Source organism: Drosophila suzukii, chromosome 2L (assembly GCF_043229965.1).
Source record: "Drosophila suzukii chromosome 2L, CBGP_Dsuzu_IsoJpt1.0, whole genome shotgun sequence".
Taxonomy (NCBI): Eukaryota; Metazoa; Arthropoda; class Insecta; order Diptera; family Drosophilidae; genus Drosophila; species Drosophila suzukii.
Window position 1 is genome coordinate 16,791,419 of NC_092080.1, and position 18,579 is coordinate 16,809,997.

At 44.8% G+C, this 18,579-nt stretch overlaps 4 protein-coding genes across 5 annotated transcripts; 2 read left to right on the forward strand and 2 right to left on the reverse strand.

Moving 5' to 3' along the window:
- Window positions 1–2,495: 2,495 nt before the first annotated feature.
- Window positions 2,496–3,908, forward strand: LOC108010824 (uncharacterized). Its single transcript, XM_036822729.3, has 4 exons — window positions 2,496–2,707; window positions 2,764–2,874; window positions 2,971–3,084; window positions 3,145–3,908. Exons 1-4 carry the CDS (start codon window positions 2,628–2,630, stop codon window positions 3,644–3,646), a joined length of 807 nt encoding a protein of 268 aa, XP_036678624.2. The 5' UTR covers window positions 2,496–2,627; the 3' UTR covers window positions 3,647–3,908.
- Window positions 3,909–4,038: 130 nt separating this feature from the next.
- Daao2 (D-amino acid oxidase 2) lies at window positions 4,039–5,654 on the reverse strand. The gene is made up of 4 exons (XM_017072297.4): window positions 5,410–5,654; window positions 5,137–5,349; window positions 4,492–4,788; window positions 4,039–4,436 (listed from the first exon to the last, which is right to left on the reverse strand). The coding sequence occupies exons 1-4, from the start codon at window positions 5,610–5,612 to the stop codon at window positions 4,124–4,126; spliced, it is 1,026 nt and encodes a 341-aa protein (XP_016927786.3). The 5' UTR covers window positions 5,613–5,654; the 3' UTR covers window positions 4,039–4,123.
- A 370-nt stretch (window positions 5,655–6,024) lies between these two features.
- LOC139352184 (uncharacterized) lies at window positions 6,025–7,405 on the forward strand. The gene is made up of 5 exons (XM_070994417.1): window positions 6,025–6,149; window positions 6,202–6,245; window positions 6,302–6,599; window positions 6,943–7,068; window positions 7,125–7,405. Coding segments are annotated over exons 2-4 (327 nt in total). The 5' UTR covers window positions 6,025–6,149; window positions 6,202–6,218; the 3' UTR covers window positions 6,945–7,068; window positions 7,125–7,405.
- A 10,073-nt stretch (window positions 7,406–17,478) lies between these two features.
- Window positions 17,479–18,487, reverse strand: LOC136116452 (male-specific sperm protein Mst84Dd-like). Of its 2 annotated transcripts, XM_070997033.1 has the most exons (4): window positions 18,340–18,487; window positions 18,241–18,288; window positions 17,709–17,863; window positions 17,479–17,652 (listed from the first exon to the last, which is right to left on the reverse strand). In XM_070997033.1, exons 2-3 carry the CDS (start codon window positions 18,269–18,271, stop codon window positions 17,757–17,759), a joined length of 138 nt encoding a protein of 45 aa, XP_070853134.1. In that variant the 5' UTR covers window positions 18,272–18,288; window positions 18,340–18,487; the 3' UTR covers window positions 17,479–17,652; window positions 17,709–17,756. The 2 variants fall into 2 exon arrangements, with proteins under 2 accessions (XP_070853134.1, XP_016926257.1); XM_017070768.3 differs by lacking the exon at window positions 17,709–17,863 and having other exon boundaries at window positions 18,079–18,288; window positions 18,340–18,479.
- Window positions 18,488–18,579: the final 92 nt, after the last annotated feature.

Genomic DNA, 18,579 nt, shown 5'->3' on the forward strand with positions numbered 1-18,579 from the left:
TCAAAAAAGTAATTTGTTTCTCAAAGTGAACATGAAAATCATTGTCGGAAAAAGTTTGCGAAGCGATGTATTTTAACATCTGCAGAGCACTGAAATATACTTATCCGTAGAACGAGAATTAAACGCCATTTAAACGCTAAATAATCAAACAATGGAAAACCAACTACAGGATAGAGAGAGATTATCCAACTCCTTCCCCTTTTGCTGTATTTTGAATTACTTTGAGCACTTTGCTTTTGTTGAACCCTTGCTGATAACTTGTTTGTTTATTTGTTTGCGTTTCGACAACCGCGAAACTCACCCAGTTGGGAATGGGAATGTGGATGTGGATGAGGGTGAGGATGTGGGATGCAGATGACGAGGCTGCGAACACCTTGCGGCTAACAAGTGCACATCTCCCAGCCCATCCCATTCCACCAGAATCCAAACCAGCCCAGTCCATCCCAATCAACCCGCCATCCATTGTCAACCGGCTTTTTCAGCCTTCACAATCAAGTCGCGTTTTCATTGGCATACTCTTCTAACAAGGGGTTTACTAAACAGGATTTATAGGAATAATTATTTCTTTTGAATATGCTTATGATATAAATATGCCATGGAGACCTTATAACGAAATGAGAAGTGTTCAAAATAAAATTTACAAATGAAATTATTTTTATCGTTAGTGATATTGATATTATATATATTATATTTTAAAAATACCAATAAACGTTTATATATAAAGTATTTCAAACTCTTAAAAATATATAAAAAATTATAAACAAGATTATACAATATTTACCGTTTTTTTTTTAAATGCTAGGGATAAGGAATGAATAGTTCTTACAATCAACTAATTTAACATTGATCAGCTTGCAACCTCAGATTATAATGGTCAATCTAAAGGTATTATTAGAGGAACTAGAACATTTCAAATTCGGTGCTATCTCCTTTTGCCTCTCTGCTCCTTTTCATTTCGGCTGCATTTCAATTCGTTTTGTATTTTCGATTTTAAATGAAAGCGGCGGCAGAATGTCGCTGGCGAATGCAAGTCACGGCCAACAATGGCACCACCAAACCACTCGAAAACCCAACCACCCAACCACCTAACCACCCAGGTCGCGATTCCAAGGGAATACGCAGGTGTGTGCCGAAAAACATGCTAAACCATCCGGCTGACGTTAAGCGATTTTCGAATGAATTCAAATTCGCCATTGTTGTTGCCCCGGAATCGTTTACCTTTTTGTGGCAGAAAGGATGTGGCAAATGCGAGTGTGTGTGCAAACAATTTGGCGGATTAAATGAGTCCCAAATGAGACGTTTTTATGCCCGACACACTTTATGCAACATCATAAAGTCCACTAAGGACTTGGCGGTATTACGCTGTTTTCCTAAAAAACCCTTGCTAAATGTTAGTATTGCCTTGGTCTTTAGTATATCTGAGTTGCTAAGCGAAGAGAAAAAAGCAAATTCTTTTAAACCAATCTTCAGGAATCAACCATTCCAAGTAGATGAATGTCAAAAATTAAGTTATTTCTTTTCAATATTGAATTTATCAGGGCGACATGAGACGTCGACATACGTGTCCGGAATAGAAATGCCATAAAACACAAATGGCACTGGTCCAACCGACATCCGATGCCAGGCATTAAAAGTGTCGCTTGTATTTAAATATCCAATTGTCTCACGGACGAGGATGTGAAACATTTAAAAATGCGCCGCCTTTCGATGGATGCCCCATTCTTCAGCTTTGCGAGTTCAAAACCCCCTGTCAAAGATCCGAGCATCTGAGCCAAATTCGGTTATTCAATTGGTTTGTTGCTTAGTAAATGACACCCGATGGTCTTTGAATTTTAAAATAAGGAATCCAAGGTGTATTTCAGGACGTGTCTCCACTTTAGAATTTTTTTTTGTTCGGCTAGGGTAGTTTTGGTTTGCCTTTCAGTCCCCCCGTGTCCTTTTCTATTATATTGGTCTTCCACCGAATTTCACCCACAAATGGGTGCGATTGTTATTTACATTCTTTTGGGCTGCATTTGCTTTTATGTGGTGGCAATTTATTCAAATTGAGACATTAGACAAATTAAATTTACACGTATCTCCCTTGATTGTTACCGCCTGTATATACGCTTAATTATGACATTATTCAAAACAGAAAATTTGCATTTTGTTATACAAATAAACATTTACGATTATTTCTTTTGTATATGAAAAATGCCATTTAATATCATCGCATTCGGAAAACAATATGCTAAACAGTTTTACAAGCAATATGAGTGCCATCAAAGAAGTATGCTTTAGCTTATTAGGTTTCAATATATAAAACACTGAAATGAAGGTTTCTATAAAGCATAAAGCTATGTAAGTAAGTAATACAAAATTATTTAAAATTAAGATTAAATTAAATAATAATAATAATTGCTTAATTCTGTATTTCCAATATAGTACTTAAGTTTTGTTGTGAAGAACCCTTAACTAATCGTCTTCAACCACCCAAAAAGTATGCTTTGCTTTTCTTTATATAATTTTTTGTAAGAATATTAGGTACTTTCAGCTTTAAATTCTGGTTTTCGGTCTCTATCTTTTAAATTTGTATCAATCAACCAAATCTTCAGTGCTTTTCACAAATTCAAAGTGACTTATCTGCAATGGATGATATCCGCACATTGCGATTCGACATTCAGTGGGATGTTTTCGAGGGGATGCAAATAGTTGACATTAACTCAAAGCATGTAAAACCCAAGTAAAGTGAAAATCGAGAGCTTATTTGTAAAATATTTCTAGGTACTATGACATGGTGATCGAGTTCATGTGGAGCCAATCGTTTCTGAAAAGCCTGGTTTACGAGAGTCTGGGACTGTTCGATCTGCCGGACATGAAGGAGACATATTCTAAGTACAAAAAAGACTGGCTTAATAAACAATAATTGTTGTTTTAGATTTGAAATAAAAAATAATACTTGAAATATATCTTATTTTATATGTTTTAAAGGTATGTGCGGCACATTCTGCAAAACGAGTGCTCGGTGATGATGATCAGTGAAGATGAGACGCAGATAAGGGCAGTGGGCTTGCTCGAATGGATGACCGAGGAATGGCACTCCTGGTATGATATAATCATTAAAACCATTGCGAAAAGACCCACTCATTGTTCTATTCCTCACAGGGTCTTCTTTCCCTCCTCGTTGCCCAGAAATCTGTTCCAGCAGATCATAATGATGAAGAAGAAGCTAATCGATGCGACCAAGAAGAATCTGGGCATCACCACCTACGACTCGCTGATCGTCCACGAAATCGCCTTTCCGGATGAGTTGTACTTTAACAGGGACTTCCTGATGACTATTTTCGACGTTTTTGGTTATGTGGCCCAGCACATGCACATGCCCCGGGTGAGTTTTATCGCCCTGAGCTCCGTGGACCAGGAGGCGACCAGTATGATCGAGTATGACGAGATCGGGCGGACCATCTATTCGATATACAAGGTGGGCAATACCCGTCCCTTTGACATACTGCGTGAGCTGGACGAGATGTACGCACTGCTCTACGAACTACCAGTTACCCCAATACTGAAGTATGTCGATATGCCCGGATTCGAGGAGTTCCACGAAGCCCTGGATGCCAGGTTGGCCAAGGAGGCTGCCGAAAAACGACACGACGAAGAGTTTTGAGCTGTTATACTATGTGCCATCTTTAAATACATGTCTGCCTACTTTTGGGCTCTACCCTCGAAATTCCCCAGCCTCCCATCTACAAGAACTTAACTGCAGGCACAATCATAGATTGCGATTTTTAGAGGGGTGATAAGGGAACGTTTCCAAGCGGTCGTTGATAAGCCTATCAATACGATCCCCATGCCATTGCGATAATAATAATACCATATGCCTACACGGCAAAAAGTGGTCAGATAGTCCGACAAAGGAAAATTTTGTAAATATATTTAGATGGAATAAAAATATTTGTATCGGACACTTGTTTTATAAATCAAACATAAATATTTGGAACACAATTTTTAATTTTTGAAATATTAGAGATCTATGTTTATCTTTTAATTCAAAGTTACTAAGATAAGACTTTTATTTATTGATCCATTAAGGTAAGTGCAAGATATAAGAGGCTGTTAAATGTATTTAAAATAGGTTGTAGGCCTACAACTTGGAACCATTTCTGGCCGCCAGCAGGATATCAAGAACATCGTCGGCACAGCCCCAGCACAAGGTGACCCCGCTGCCGCCATGACCATAGTTGTGGATAAGGAGCTTCCTTCCCCGGCGTTCGGCTTCCAGACGCAGTTGGGTGCGACCTGGACGGAGTCCCACCCAGTCGCATAGGACATCAGTATGCTTCAGACCAGGAATGTAACGGCAACAGCCCTCCACAATGATCTTCTTGTCCTTTGGGCAGACCTGGGTGTTATAGTCCCGCTCCTGATGGGTTCCGCCCAGGACTACGGTCTCAGTACTGCGATTTTGATGGTATAGAAGTGCCATTGGGTTACTTGATCTCTGTTACTCACTTGGGTATAATGTAGTGGCCATCGTCACTCTCGTCCAGCACGGCCGAGAAAATCCAGTTGGCCTTCACCCGGGAAACCTGTCCGCGTACTGCGTACATGTCGTTGTCCTTTAGTAGAGTCCGGGAACCCAATCCAGAACAGTTGATAATCACATCGTACTCGGAATCTGCGACAAAGGCATCCAGGTCGGTTATCCTTTTACGGACAACTGCACCACCGTTCCGGGCGAAACGCCTCATCAAATACGGGAGCAGCTTAATGGGTTCCGAGGTGTAGGTAATGAAAGATAGGCCTGACCTGAAAATAGTCAATCGGTTACAGAAAGTAATTGTAACTAACTAACTGTACTGAGACTTTCTAGCTATATAATATTAAAAGCGACTTTAAATAAAATAATAAACCTAAACCGAATATTGTGCAAGTATAATTATTATAATGAATATCTGTTGTGTAACAAAACGCAATAAAGATCCAACTAATAATTTTCAAAGTTCCAATCGGAGTGTTTGAAATAATATAATACGTTTCGAATCCAAAATAGTAACTAAGAGATTTAATTAAAATATTTTTGAGTTAGGGCTTGGGAGTGCAAAGCAATGGCGCCGTTTTGGCGATTAACTCTTTAAAATAAACTCTAATCCTTACGTAAACTTAACCCTGCGGCCTTGATTGTATTCAGCCAGCTGTTTCTGGGACAGATCCATGGCTCCATAGACAATATCACGCCAGAAGTCGCCAACGGTATCCACAGGGGATGTGGTCAGGCGAATACAGGGCAGCAGACAGACGCCAGCCTCTCCGGCATCCCCACTCAACCAGATCTCCTCCAGAAATTTGTGCATACTCTTCGACCATTTGCTGTTGTAAATAGGTTTTATAATGCATTTAAAATCGACATACATTATTACAAGTACTTACTAGACTTTCGATTGCGAAGTGCCGCCCAGTAGATAGGGTCCCCAGAGACCCGCCGACCCATCTCCTGTCGTATTAGGGGAGAATTCCTCCGATAAAATCGTCACCCTTATGGGTGTCTTTGCCTCGGTTTTGTAGTGCTCTAATATCTTAATGGCACTGGACACACCGTTCACTCCTGCCCCGATAACTGCAATGTTCGACATTGCTGCGATCCGATCAACTTGGAAACTCACAACCAACTGAAGTGCGAAACGCTTATCAGGCTTCTAGGCAAATCTGAGAGCTATACCCACATACTAAATAGCTGATAGCAAAGCTTTCGAAGAGAGAGATTCTTGGCTTGTTGCTCAGGGATTATACAGATTATAATAAGATATACGCATTTAAATGCAGTGCCCCCCGCTAAGAATATAATTTAAAATATTCTTTCAAAACGAAACCCACTACAAATCATTTAGAAAATAATACAAATGGTGTGGATATTTTTTCTGTAATTTTGCTTTCTATAAGATTTCATTATATTATATTTAAGGCTTTAAAATGTAAATTCTAGTTTTGAAATTGTTAAAGCCCAGTAGGCCTTGCAAATAAGCTCAAAGGCAACCGAATATGATATGGGGATGTGGGTAGTGATCCCCATTCGATTTCTGACCCTCGGACCTTTCGTTTCGGCCGGCTTCTAAATTTGTAAAATTCCAAAATTCAAAATTATCTTTCGAAAGTAATTTAGCCAAAATAAAGTAAGTTAAGTTAAAATACTAGGGGGTATACGTTTAATCCGTTGTCCTGCAGCACTCGAGGGGCTCAACATGTGTGACGGATGTGGATCGTTGGAGGTGAGTAGCGGTCTGACCTGCCGACCAACTGACCTCCACTCTAACCTCCCTTGCAGCCGCGTGGATGCCGCAGTCGGGAGCTGCGCTGCGGCATCATGTACACCACCTGCGACTGCGTGAAGCGGAACGGGCTGCAGGACAAGTGTCCGCGGTCCGCCTGCCAGGGCAGACCCGCGTGCCTGTGCTTCCCGTTCCCCACCTGCGGTCCGGCGGCCTTTCCCCTGCGCTATGCCAACATGATGATGGGCGTGAACAACAAGAGGATGCGCTGTGCGGCCACTGGAGCTCCGAATGGCGGTGCATGTGGCGGACGAGCTGCCGGCGGATGCTGTGGATGCGGTCCCGGATGTTGCTGTAATCCCATCGGAACTCCCTGCTGTGGCCTGCACAGTCCGCCCTGCGGTGCCCCGTCACCCATTCCCTGCTCTCCTGCGCCGGGCATGTGCTGTCCTCCGCTGCCCGAAGGCGGCATTCCCGATCCGCGTGTCTGGAATTACTGTAACTCACCTGTGACGTACCCATGTAAGTCCGGTCCAGGTCTTCGTCCGTATTCCTAGTCTCCGTTTTGTCCATTTGTCCGTTTGTCCGTCTGTCTGTCCGTTTAAGAGAGACCCCTAAAGCGGCGAGTGTGCAGGCCACAGCATCTGGAAGATTAGCCCCATGGCGACTGTCCTGATTACCTGATTACCCCCTGCAGAAGCTTCATGCCCACAAGGCTAACCCCCCAACAAGGATAACATGTCCCGAGTCAGGATCACTGCGATGGCTGGCCTCCACCAAATCCCCCAGTTATAGCCCCCAATCCCTCCGCATCCCGTCGCGTGTAAGTAGTTGCGATATATGACCAATTCACTGCTTATTATCTATCTCATCCCGCAGGTGGTTTCTAAGTAGTTCCTGGCAAGTGTTGCGATCGGATCCTGACGTGCCACTCCTTTTGCGGGGCATGTTGTTGTGTGGCGCAGTTTCGGTGGATAATTATTTGAAGGTGGCTTAAATCAAGATGAAGATCGGTGGGGAAATGCGAACCCTCGAACGGCGAAAGCATGTGGAGCAACATTGTGAAATTCGTTCATCAGTCTTGATTTAAGCGCAAAATTATTTGTAGGTACTTGGACTCTTATTTGGCAATAAATTATACAAAATTATTTAGTTTACAATTATTTCCTTTGCTTTAAACTTTGTTAATGGGGGTGAGGTTTTTGATTAGTTTAGGTGGTTTTTACTATCCCACTTGAGTTGGCATTAACCCAAAAATTTGAAAACGACAAAGGTATAAATTGCTTATTTCAAATTAATAACTATATGGGGAAACGAATTATTTATATTTAAAAAATCAATGGATAAAAAAATTGTTTGGTATGTATTGTCAATATTAATTATAGCCGTTAGTTAGTATAGTAGAGTAAAGGGTGTATTAACCTACATTCCACGGTTGAAAAAAACGTTTCCGACCATAGAAGGTATATATATTCTGATTAGGATCGGTCTGTCTGTCCGTCCGTAACAACGCTGAGATCTCGGAAACAATAAAAGCTACAAAGTTGGGATTTGGCATGGAGGTTGTTTTTTGTTTTCAGGTTTCTTAAGAAAATTGCGCTGCTCAAGATTGTTGTTGTTCGTACCCAAAGGTACTCAACATGACCACACCCAACAAATCAAGCAGTAGCCAAGTTGGGAACAGTACCAGGCGCTCAGTAGCACCCACTGCATATGAGAATGGCTGATCAGCATATTATATATCTCACTAACTCACCGTCTCACCGACTCAACGGCACACTGACCGGCCAATGCAGTCAGCACATTTTGCAGTGCCTGCCGAGCCAACTACACAAACTGCTACCATAATCAAAACTCCCTGACCTACCTACCTACTTTAGAATATAGCTCATTCACTAATCATTACACTAAACTTCCGTGTTCCAAGTAGTATATAAACATGTACCAAATGAAGAATAAATCAGTTATCAACACACCTCTTAACTCCGAGGTTCTACTTCCAACATCTGGGAATAGGGCTCGTAATACACTATCTCAACTAGCAGCTAACCACGTTAGCTCACCCTCAGCGCAGCTCCAGCATCGCCTGTGGTCCGACATCACAGTAACCATCGTTACCATTGCCGCGACGCGATCGTCCTGCCATCAAAGCGTCCCCGCGCCAGCGACAAGTGCTCATTACCCCCTTGTCCCGCGGTGTGACCCGGAAGTGTCTACTTCGGTTAGGCACAAACATTGGTGACCCCGACGTGATCCTTTAACAACAAAGGATCACACTCAAGCAACCCCCTTCCCGCTGAAGGACTCACAGCTTTATCCAGCTCCACAGGATACGCTTCTTCTTCCAGCGTCACAGGAACTTCAGCTTAATCCAGCTTCACAGGATTCGCTTCTTCTTCCAGCGTCACAGGAACTTCAGCTTAATCCAGCTTCACAGGATTCGCTTCTTCTTCCAGCGTCACAGGAACTTCAGCTTAATCCAGCTTCACAGGAAACGCTTCTTCTTCCAGCGTCACAGGAACTTCAGCTTAATCCAGCTTCACAGGATTCGCTTCTTCTTCCAGCGTCACAGGAACTTCAGCTTAATCCAGCTTCACAGGATTCGCTTCTTCTTCCAGCGTCACAGGAACTTCAGCTTAATCCAGCTTCACAGGATACGCTTCTTCTTCCAGCGTCACAGGAACTTCAGCTTAATCCAGCTTCACAGGATACGCTTCGTCTTCCAGCGTCACAGGAACTTCAGCTTAATCCAGCTTCACAGGATACGCTTCGTCTTCCAGCTTCACAGGAACTTCAGCTTAATTCAGCTTCACAGGATTCGCTTCTTCTTCCAGCGTCACAGGAACTTCAGCTTCATCCAGCTTCACAGGATACGCTTCTTCTTCCAGCGTCACAGGAACTTCAGCTTAATCCAGCTTCACAGGATTCGCTTCTTCTTCCAGCGTCACAGGAACTTCAGCTTCATCCAGCTTCACAGGATACGCTTCTTCTTCCAGCGTCACAGGAACTTCAGCTTCATCCAGCTTCACAGGATACGCTTCTTCTTCCAGCGTCACAGGAACTTCAGCTTAATCCAGTTTCACAGGATACGCTTCGTCTTCCAGCGTCACAGGAACTTCAGCTTAATCCAGCTTCACAGGATACGCTTCGTCTTCCAGCGTCACAGGAACTTCAGCTTAATCCAGCTTCACAGGATTCGCTTCTTCTTCCAGCGTCACAGGAACTTCAGCTTCATCCAGCTTCACAGGATACGCTTCTTCTTCCAGCATCACAGGAACTTCAGCTTAATCCAGCCTCACAGGATACGCTTCGTCTTCCAGCGTCACAGGAACTTCAGCTTAATCCAGCTTCACAGGATTCGCTTCTTCTTCCAGCGTCACAGGAACTTCAGCTTCATCCATCTTCACAGGATACGCTTCTTCTTCCAGCGTCACAGGAACTTCAGCTTCATCCAGCTTCACAGGATACTCAGCTTCATCCAGCTTCACAGGATACTCAGCTTCATCCAGCTTCACAAGATTCTTTGTCTCCAAGACACACAATATGTCTACTTCATTCATTGAGGAAACAAGTCACACAAGAATCGATTTACACAATCGATTACTAGACACCCAAAACGAGCTGCAAGGGAAAATCCAACAGCTCATTAAGAATTATGGCAAGGATTCTGCCGACCGACGCCACCGAGACGGCTATTATTCCGGTAAGCTAAATCAGTTAAACGATCTCTGGCAGCAGTTTTGCGACCTAGATGAAGAAGTCCAGCAAGCGGCATTACCCACTAGAAGTGAGTACTCTTCACGATTAGTAGCACTTAAAGAGCTGGTCGAAAAATATCAGAATATCTTTCTGGACAACATGCCGACTGGAAGCGGGCTTCCGAAGGCCCCCAGACGAATTTCGACAAACATCAAGGTCACAACAAGAGATCAAGTCAAAGGAAATTCCGCAATTGACACGGTGATCCGACAGTTGCAGAGAAGATGCAACGAATTGGAGTCATCATTAACATTAGCCTCGAACGCCCCAACCGTCACCCCAGCCCTACAAAGGCACCTGGATCTCCATTGGGCGTTACTGAGGCAAGCCCACGACGAATTGGACAGCACACCTGGGGCCGCAGCCCTGGCAGAAGCAGAGCTAGCCCAATTCCACACATTATACGAGGAATACGAAATGAACCTGCTACGAGAAAACGACGCGCCAATGAGCCTAAACTTGGCACTTCCGCCAATTAGCATTCCGGAGTTCAACGGCGAGTATCTAGACTGGCCACGGTTCCATGATCTCTTTGTGGAATTGGTACATAACAAACCATATTCGGCCAGTCAAAAGCTACATATTCTACAGAGTTCGCTTCGTGGTGAAGCGAGGAACGTCTTGACAGACACCGCCTTCTCACAGGGTGGCTATGACGACACCTGGTTGCGGTTGAAGGCCAGGTACCAGAACGGCAAAATACTAGTATTCGCCGCCATAGCAAAAATTATTGACCATAGGCCTATAGACGGCTCCTCGCGCCAACTAAGGGCCTTACATGACACTATAAAAAACTCAATGAGTACTCTTAAAAACCTCGATATCAGCACAAAATCCTGGGATCCAATCCTGTGTTTTCTTATCAGAAGAAAACTAGACCACCAGTCTCTAGCTGCTCTAGAAAATTCAGCGGATGCACCAACGGAAATTCCAACGTTATGGAGTGTACTGACGTTTATTGAGCGGCGCGCTTGCATGCTGGAGACGATAAGCGCTCAACCTACAGCAACACTCCGCCATCAGTCAGTACCCAACGAAGAGAGCTGTAAGATTTGTCACCTAGGACAACATAATCTTAGAGCATGTAGCCGTATCCAGCAAATGGACCCCAAAGCACGGCGTCAAGCCATTGTTCAAGTAGGAGCATGCACAAATTGTTTGTCTACAGCTCATAAGGTTGAAAACTGTGGATCACCGACCACTTGTCGAGTCTGCCAGCAACGGCATCATTCACTGTTACGCCAAGGACCGACTAGCAATCCAGTGGCCGGCGCAGTAACCATTGCAGGCTACGACCACGTAGGAGGATATACTATGCTCGCGACCGCCAAGGTCTCATTACAAGGGCCAAACGGTCAATTACAAACATGTCGCGCTGTAATAGATGGTGGATCACAGGTGAATCTTATCTCAAGGAGAATGGCAGATCTGCTATATCTTAAGGAAAGGTCACCGATTGAAATATCTGGAATCGGAGGAAAGATATCAACAGCAATTAGATCAACACTAAAGCTCTCACCATGTACATCAGGGTTTGAAAAACTACTAGAGGTATTTATTATGCCCACAGTCATTACAGACCAACCGTCAGTACCGATTACAACCGATCTTAATATTCCCGAGAGACTGCCGTTAGCAGATCCTGACTTTCGGCAACCTGGACCCATTGACCTAACCTTAGGGGCTGAGGTGTATTCTCGTGTAATAACCGGTGAACTTCTTGAACTAGGACCTAATAAACCCTTGGCACAAGGCACTAGGCTTGGTTATGTAATCACAGGTTATCTCAATAAAGAAACCTCATCTGATACGGAAATCAACCCTATTCTGGTAGAAGGCAGAGGTGATTTTGCAGGACCGAACGTTGCTTATGAACCAACGAAAGATAAAAATCCGATGAATATAGAACCGACTTCTCATCAATTCGAAACCTACAAGAAGGCTGACTTGGGTTCACCATTTCTAAACTTAACCAAGAAAGATCTTAGTTTTGTTGCAGAACGTCCACATACCATAGACGTGCCAAATGATCAAGTTCTACGAGGGCACAATTTCAGTCCCCACGGTAATGTCAACTTTATCGCAAAGGGGAGTGTTAAGCAGCATCAAGAAGATGTGAAGGACCTGAATCACAAACCGCAGTTGAAGGAAAGATCCACCTTGGTCAATGATTTGTTAGGTGCTTCCTATACAATTCGGTCAAGGGCTGACCAACATCACGACTTAATTGAAGGTACCCCTCAATGGGGGGGAGAATGTTCGTACCCAAAGGTACTCAACATGACCACACCCAACAAATCAAGCAGTAGCCAAGTTGGGAACAGTACCAGGCGCTCAGTAGCACCCACTGCATATGAGAATGGCTGATCAGCATATTATATATCTCACTAACTCACCGTCTCACCGACTCAACGGCACACTGACCGGCCAATGCAGTCAGCACATTTTGCAGTGCCTGCCGAGCCAACTACACAAACTGCTACCATAATCAAAACTCCCTGACCTACCTACCTACTTTAGAATATAGCTCATTCACTAATCATTACACTAAACTTCCGTGTTCCAAGTAGTATATAAACATGTACCAAATGAAGAATAAATCAGTTATCAACACACCTCTTAACTCCGAGGTTCTACTTCCAACATCTGGGAATAGGGCTCGTAATACACTATCTCAACTAGCAGCTAACCACGTTAGCTCACCCTCAGCGCAGCTCCAGCATCGCCTGTGGTCCGACATCACAGTAACCATCGTTACCATTGCCGCGACGCGATCGTCCTGCCATCAAAGCGTCCCCGCGCCAGCGACAAGTGCTCATTACCCCCTTGTCCCGCGGTGTGACCCGGAAGTGTCTACTTCGGTTAGGCACAAACATTGGTGACCCCGACGTGATCCTTTAACAACAAAGGATCACACTCAAGCAACCCCCTTCCCGCTGAAGGACTCACAGCTTTATCCAGCTCCACAGGATACGCTTCTTCTTCCAGCGTCACAGGAACTTCAGCTTAATCCAGCTTCACAGGATTCGCTTCTTCTTCCAGCGTCACAGGAACTTCAGCTTAATCCAGCTTCACAGGATTCGCTTCTTCTTCCAGCGTCACAGGAACTTCAGCTTAATCCAGCTTCACAGGAAACGCTTCTTCTTCCAGCGTCACAGGAACTTCAGCTTAATCCAGCTTCACAGGATTCGCTTCTTCTTCCAGCGTCACAGGAACTTCAGCTTAATCCAGCTTCACAGGATTCGCTTCTTCTTCCAGCGTCACAGGAACTTCAGCTTAATCCAGCTTCACAGGATACGCTTCTTCTTCCAGCGTCACAGGAACTTCAGCTTAATCCAGCTTCACAGGATACGCTTCGTCTTCCAGCGTCACAGGAACTTCAGCTTAATCCAGCTTCACAGGATACGCTTCGTCTTCCAGCTTCACAGGAACTTCAGCTTAATTCAGCTTCACAGGATTCGCTTCTTCTTCCAGCGTCACAGGAACTTCAGCTTCATCCAGCTTCACAGGATACGCTTCTTCTTCCAGCGTCACAGGAACTTCAGCTTAATCCAGCTTCACAGGATTCGCTTCTTCTTCCAGCGTCACAGGAACTTCAGCTTCATCCAGCTTCACAGGATACGCTTCTTCTTCCAGCGTCACAGGAACTTCAGCTTCATCCAGCTTCACAGGATACGCTTCTTCTTCCAGCGTCACAGGAACTTCAGCTTAATCCAGTTTCACAGGATACGCTTCGTCTTCCAGCGTCACAGGAACTTCAGCTTAATCCAGCTTCACAGGATACGCTTCGTCTTCCAGCGTCACAGGAACTTCAGCTTAATCCAGCTTCACAGGATTCGCTTCTTCTTCCAGCGTCACAGGAACTTCAGCTTCATCCAGCTTCACAGGATACGCTTCTTCTTCCAGCATCACAGGAACTTCAGCTTAATCCAGCCTCACAGGATACGCTTCGTCTTCCAGCGTCACAGGAACTTCAGCTTAATCCAGCTTCACAGGATTCGCTTCTTCTTCCAGCGTCACAGGAACTTCAGCTTCATCCATCTTCACAGGATACGCTTCTTCTTCCAGCGTCACAGGAACTTCAGCTTCATCCAGCTTCACAGGATACTCAGCTTCATCCAGCTTCACAGGATACTCAGCTTCATCCAGCTTCACAAGATTCTTTGTCTCCAAGACACACAATATGTCTACTTCATTCATTGAGGAAACAAGTCACACAAGAATCGATTTACACAATCGATTACTAGACACCCAAAACGAGCTGCAAGGGAAAATCCAACAGCTCATTAAGAATTATGGCAAGGATTCTGCCGACCGACGCCACCGAGACGGCTATTATTCCGGTAAGCTAAATCAGTTAAACGATCTCTGGCAGCAGTTTTGCGACCTAGATGAAGAAGTCCAGCAAGCGGCATTACCCACTAGAAGTGAGTACTCTTCACGATTAGTAGCACTTAAAGAGCTGGTCGAAAAATATCAGAATATCTTTCTGGACAACATGCCGACTGGAAGCGGGCTTCCGAAGGCCCCCAGACGAATTTCGACAAACATCAAGGTCACAACAAGAGATCAAGTCAAAGGAAATTCCGCAATTGACACGGTGATCCGACAGTTGCAGAGAAGATGCAACGAATTGGAGTCATCATTAACATTAGCCTCGAACGCCCCAACCGTCACCCCAGCCCTACAAAGGCACCTGGATCTCCATTGGGCGTTACTGAGGCAAGCCCACGACGAATTGGACAGCACACCTGGGGCCGCAGCCCTGGCAGAAGCAGAGCTAGCCCAATTCCACACATTATACGAGGAATACGAAATGAACCTGCTACGAGAAAACGACGCGCCAATGAGCCTAAACTTGGCACTTCCGCCAATTAGCATTCCGGAGTTCAACGGCGAGTATCTAGACTGGCCACGGTTCCATGATCTCTTTGTGGAATTGGTACATAACAAACCATATTCGGCCAGTCAAAAGCTACATATTCTACAGAGTTCGCTTCGTGGTGAAGCGAGGAACGTCTTGACAGACACCGCCTTCTCACAGGGTGGCTATGACGACACCTGGTTGCGGTTGAAGGCCAGGTACCAGAACGGCAAAATACTAGTATTCGCCGCCATAGCAAAAATTATTGACCATAGGCCTATAGACGGCTCCTCGCGCCAACTAAGGGCCTTACATGACACTATAAAAAACTCAATGAGTACTCTTAAAAACCTCGATATCAGCACAAAATCCTGGGATCCAATCCTGTGTTTTCTTATCAGAAGAAAACTAGACCACCAGTCTCTAGCTGCTCTAGAAAATTCAGCGGATGCACCAACGGAAATTCCAACGTTATGGAGTGTACTGACGTTTATTGAGCGGCGCGCTTGCATGCTGGAGACGATAAGCGCTCAACCTACAGCAACACTCCGCCATCAGTCAGTACCCAACGAAGAGAGCTGTAAGATTTGTCACCTAGGACAACATAATCTTAGAGCATGTAGCCGTATCCAGCAAATGGACCCCAAAGCACGGCGTCAAGCCATTGTTCAAGTAGGAGCATGCACAAATTGTTTGTCTACAGCTCATAAGGTTGAAAACTGTGGATCACCGACCACTTGTCGAGTCTGCCAGCAACGGCATCATTCACTGTTACGCCAAGGACCGACTAGCAATCCAGTGGCCGGCGCAGTAACCATTGCAGGCTACGACCACGTAGGAGGATATACTATGCTCGCGACCGCCAAGGTCTCATTACAAGGGCCAAACGGTCAATTACAAACATGTCGCGCTGTAATAGATGGTGGATCACAGGTGAATCTTATCTCAAGGAGAATGGCAGATCTGCTATATCTTAAGGAAAGGTCACCGATTGAAATATCTGGAATCGGAGGAAAGATATCAACAGCAATTAGATCAACACTAAAGCTCTCACCATGTACATCAGGGTTTGAAAAACTACTAGAGGTATTTATTATGCCCACAGTCATTACAGACCAACCGTCAGTACCGATTACAACCGATCTTAATATTCCCGAGAGACTGCCGTTAGCAGATCCTGACTTTCGGCAACCTGGACCCATTGACCTAACCTTAGGGGCTGAGGTGTATTCTCGTGTAATAACCGGTGAACTTCTTGAACTAGGACCTAATAAACCCTTGGCACAAGGCACTAGGCTTGGTTATGTAATCACAGGTTATCTCAATAAAGAAACCTCATCTGATACGGAAATCAACCCTATTCTGGTAGAAGGCAGAGGTGATTTTGCAGGACCGAACGTTGCTTATGAACCAACGAAAGATAAAAATCCGATGAATATAGAACCGACTTCTCATCAATTCGAAACCTACAAGAAGGCTGACTTGGGTTCACCATTTCTAAACTTAACCAAGAAAGATCTTAGTTTTGTTGCAGAACGTCCACATACCATAGACGTGCCAAATGATCAAGTTCTACGAGGGCACAATTTCAGTCCCCACGGTAATGTCAACTTTATCGCAAAGGGGAGTGTTAAGCAGCATCAAGAAGATGTGAAGGACCTGAATCACAAACCGCAGTTGAAGGAAAGATCCACCTTGGTCAATGATTTGTTAGGTGCTTCCTATACAATTCGGTCAAGGGCTGACCAACATCACGACTTAATTGAAGGTACCCCTCAATGGGGGGGAGAATGTTCGTACCCAAAGGTACTCAACATGACCACACCCAACAAATCAAGCAGTAGCCAAGTTGGGAACAGTACCAGGCGCTCAGTAGCACCCACTGCATATGAGAATGGCTGATCAGCATATTATATATCTCACTAACTCACCGTCTCACCGACTCAACGGCACACTGACCGGCCAATGCAGTCAGCACATTTTGCAGTGCCTGCCGAGCCAACTACACAAACTGCTACCATAATCAAAACTCCCTGACCTACCTACCTACTTTAGAATATAGCTCATTCACTAATCATTACACTAAACTTCCGTGTTCCAAGTAGTATATAAACATGTACCAAATGAAGAATAAATCAGTTATCAACACACCTCTTAACTCCGAGGTTCTACTTCCAACATCTGGGAATAGGGCTCGTAATACACTATCTCAACTAGCAGCTAACCACGTTAGCTCACCCTCAGCGCAGCTCCAGCATCGCCTGTGGTCCGACATCACAGTAACCATCGTTACCATTGCCGCGACGCGATCGTCCTGCCATCAAAGCGTCCCCGCGCCAGCGACAAGTGCTCATTACCCCCTTGTCCCGCGGTGTGACCCGGAAGTGTCTACTTCGGTTAGGCACAAACAGTTGTCATGGTGCCACGCCCGCTCTAACGCCCACAAACATCTATAACGCTAAAACCTGTCTAATGTCAACACATTTTATTATTTTGTAAAAGTGTATATGGGTTTTTTTTTCTATTATGATAATTAATAAGTGGTCAGATTAGAACAATTGTTATTATAATTAAAGTAGTTGTTGATTAAAGCCCAACCATCCAGATATGATAAAATTTGATTTATTTTAATTTAAAGCCTAAATAAGTACAAAATGTGTCAAATGACGGTTCTCCGTTTTCGATTAGTTCCCAACCAAAACACGGCAGCCAAAAAAGGTCGGGTCACTCATCTGCACGTCGGAGTTCCATTTGAATAGTTTTCCAAAGCCACTTAGAAGCCACCTGCAGGATGATATCAGTAAGAATGGATGAGTAGGTCAGCTAGGAAAACTACTTACAGAAGGTGGAAAGTGTAGGGTGGGTGGATTAGTAGGGGGTTCCCGACCCTAGCAACAGCATTTGGGTGGGGTATTGTAGCAGTGGGCCTTGCACGGCGCACACCAAACACACGGTGCGTTATCCTTATTCACTAGGTAGCGTTTGGGGCAGGGTGCTTTAGGAGAAGGTTAGAGCGTTAACCCACGGTCTTGGGACCCGAAGGATCAAATAAATCCAGTGCTGTGGCACGCACAGCTGCCGCACCTGCCACGTGCTCCTCCTTCAAAGCTTTTATATTTTAAGATGCTCCATCGGACAGACAGACGGACGGACAGACGGTTTCGTGGGATCGGGTTGGGGGTGGTCACGCTTGCGCAAGGCCAGACTTACATGGATACGTTGGGGGTGTGTTATAGTAGTTCCAGACACGCGGATCGGGAATGCCGCCCTCGGGCAGCGGGGGACAGCACATGCCCGGAGCAGGGGAGCACGGAATGGGCGACGGGGCTCCGCAGGGCGGACTGTGCGGGCCACAGCAGGGCGTTTCGTTACAGGGTCCACAGCATCCACATCCGTTACACATCTTGGGTTCTTTTAACGCTGCATGAAAAGATATAAGAATATATTAAAAAAGAATTACTGCACACTCACTATTTTGGTTGAACTAGTTTCGAAAACAAAAATTTAGAATTTTGATAAATTTAGAAGCCGAAACGACTGGTCCGAGAGTCTGGTATAAAATGAGGATAGCCTACGGTTCGGACTACAACATTCTGTTGACGTTTCCGGTTCGACTTTGGCTGAATGTCATGGCCAACTTAACGAATTCTCGTGCCTTATGGTTTTAATAAATCTAAAATTGGATACATTTCAATGCTTTGCAAACCATTC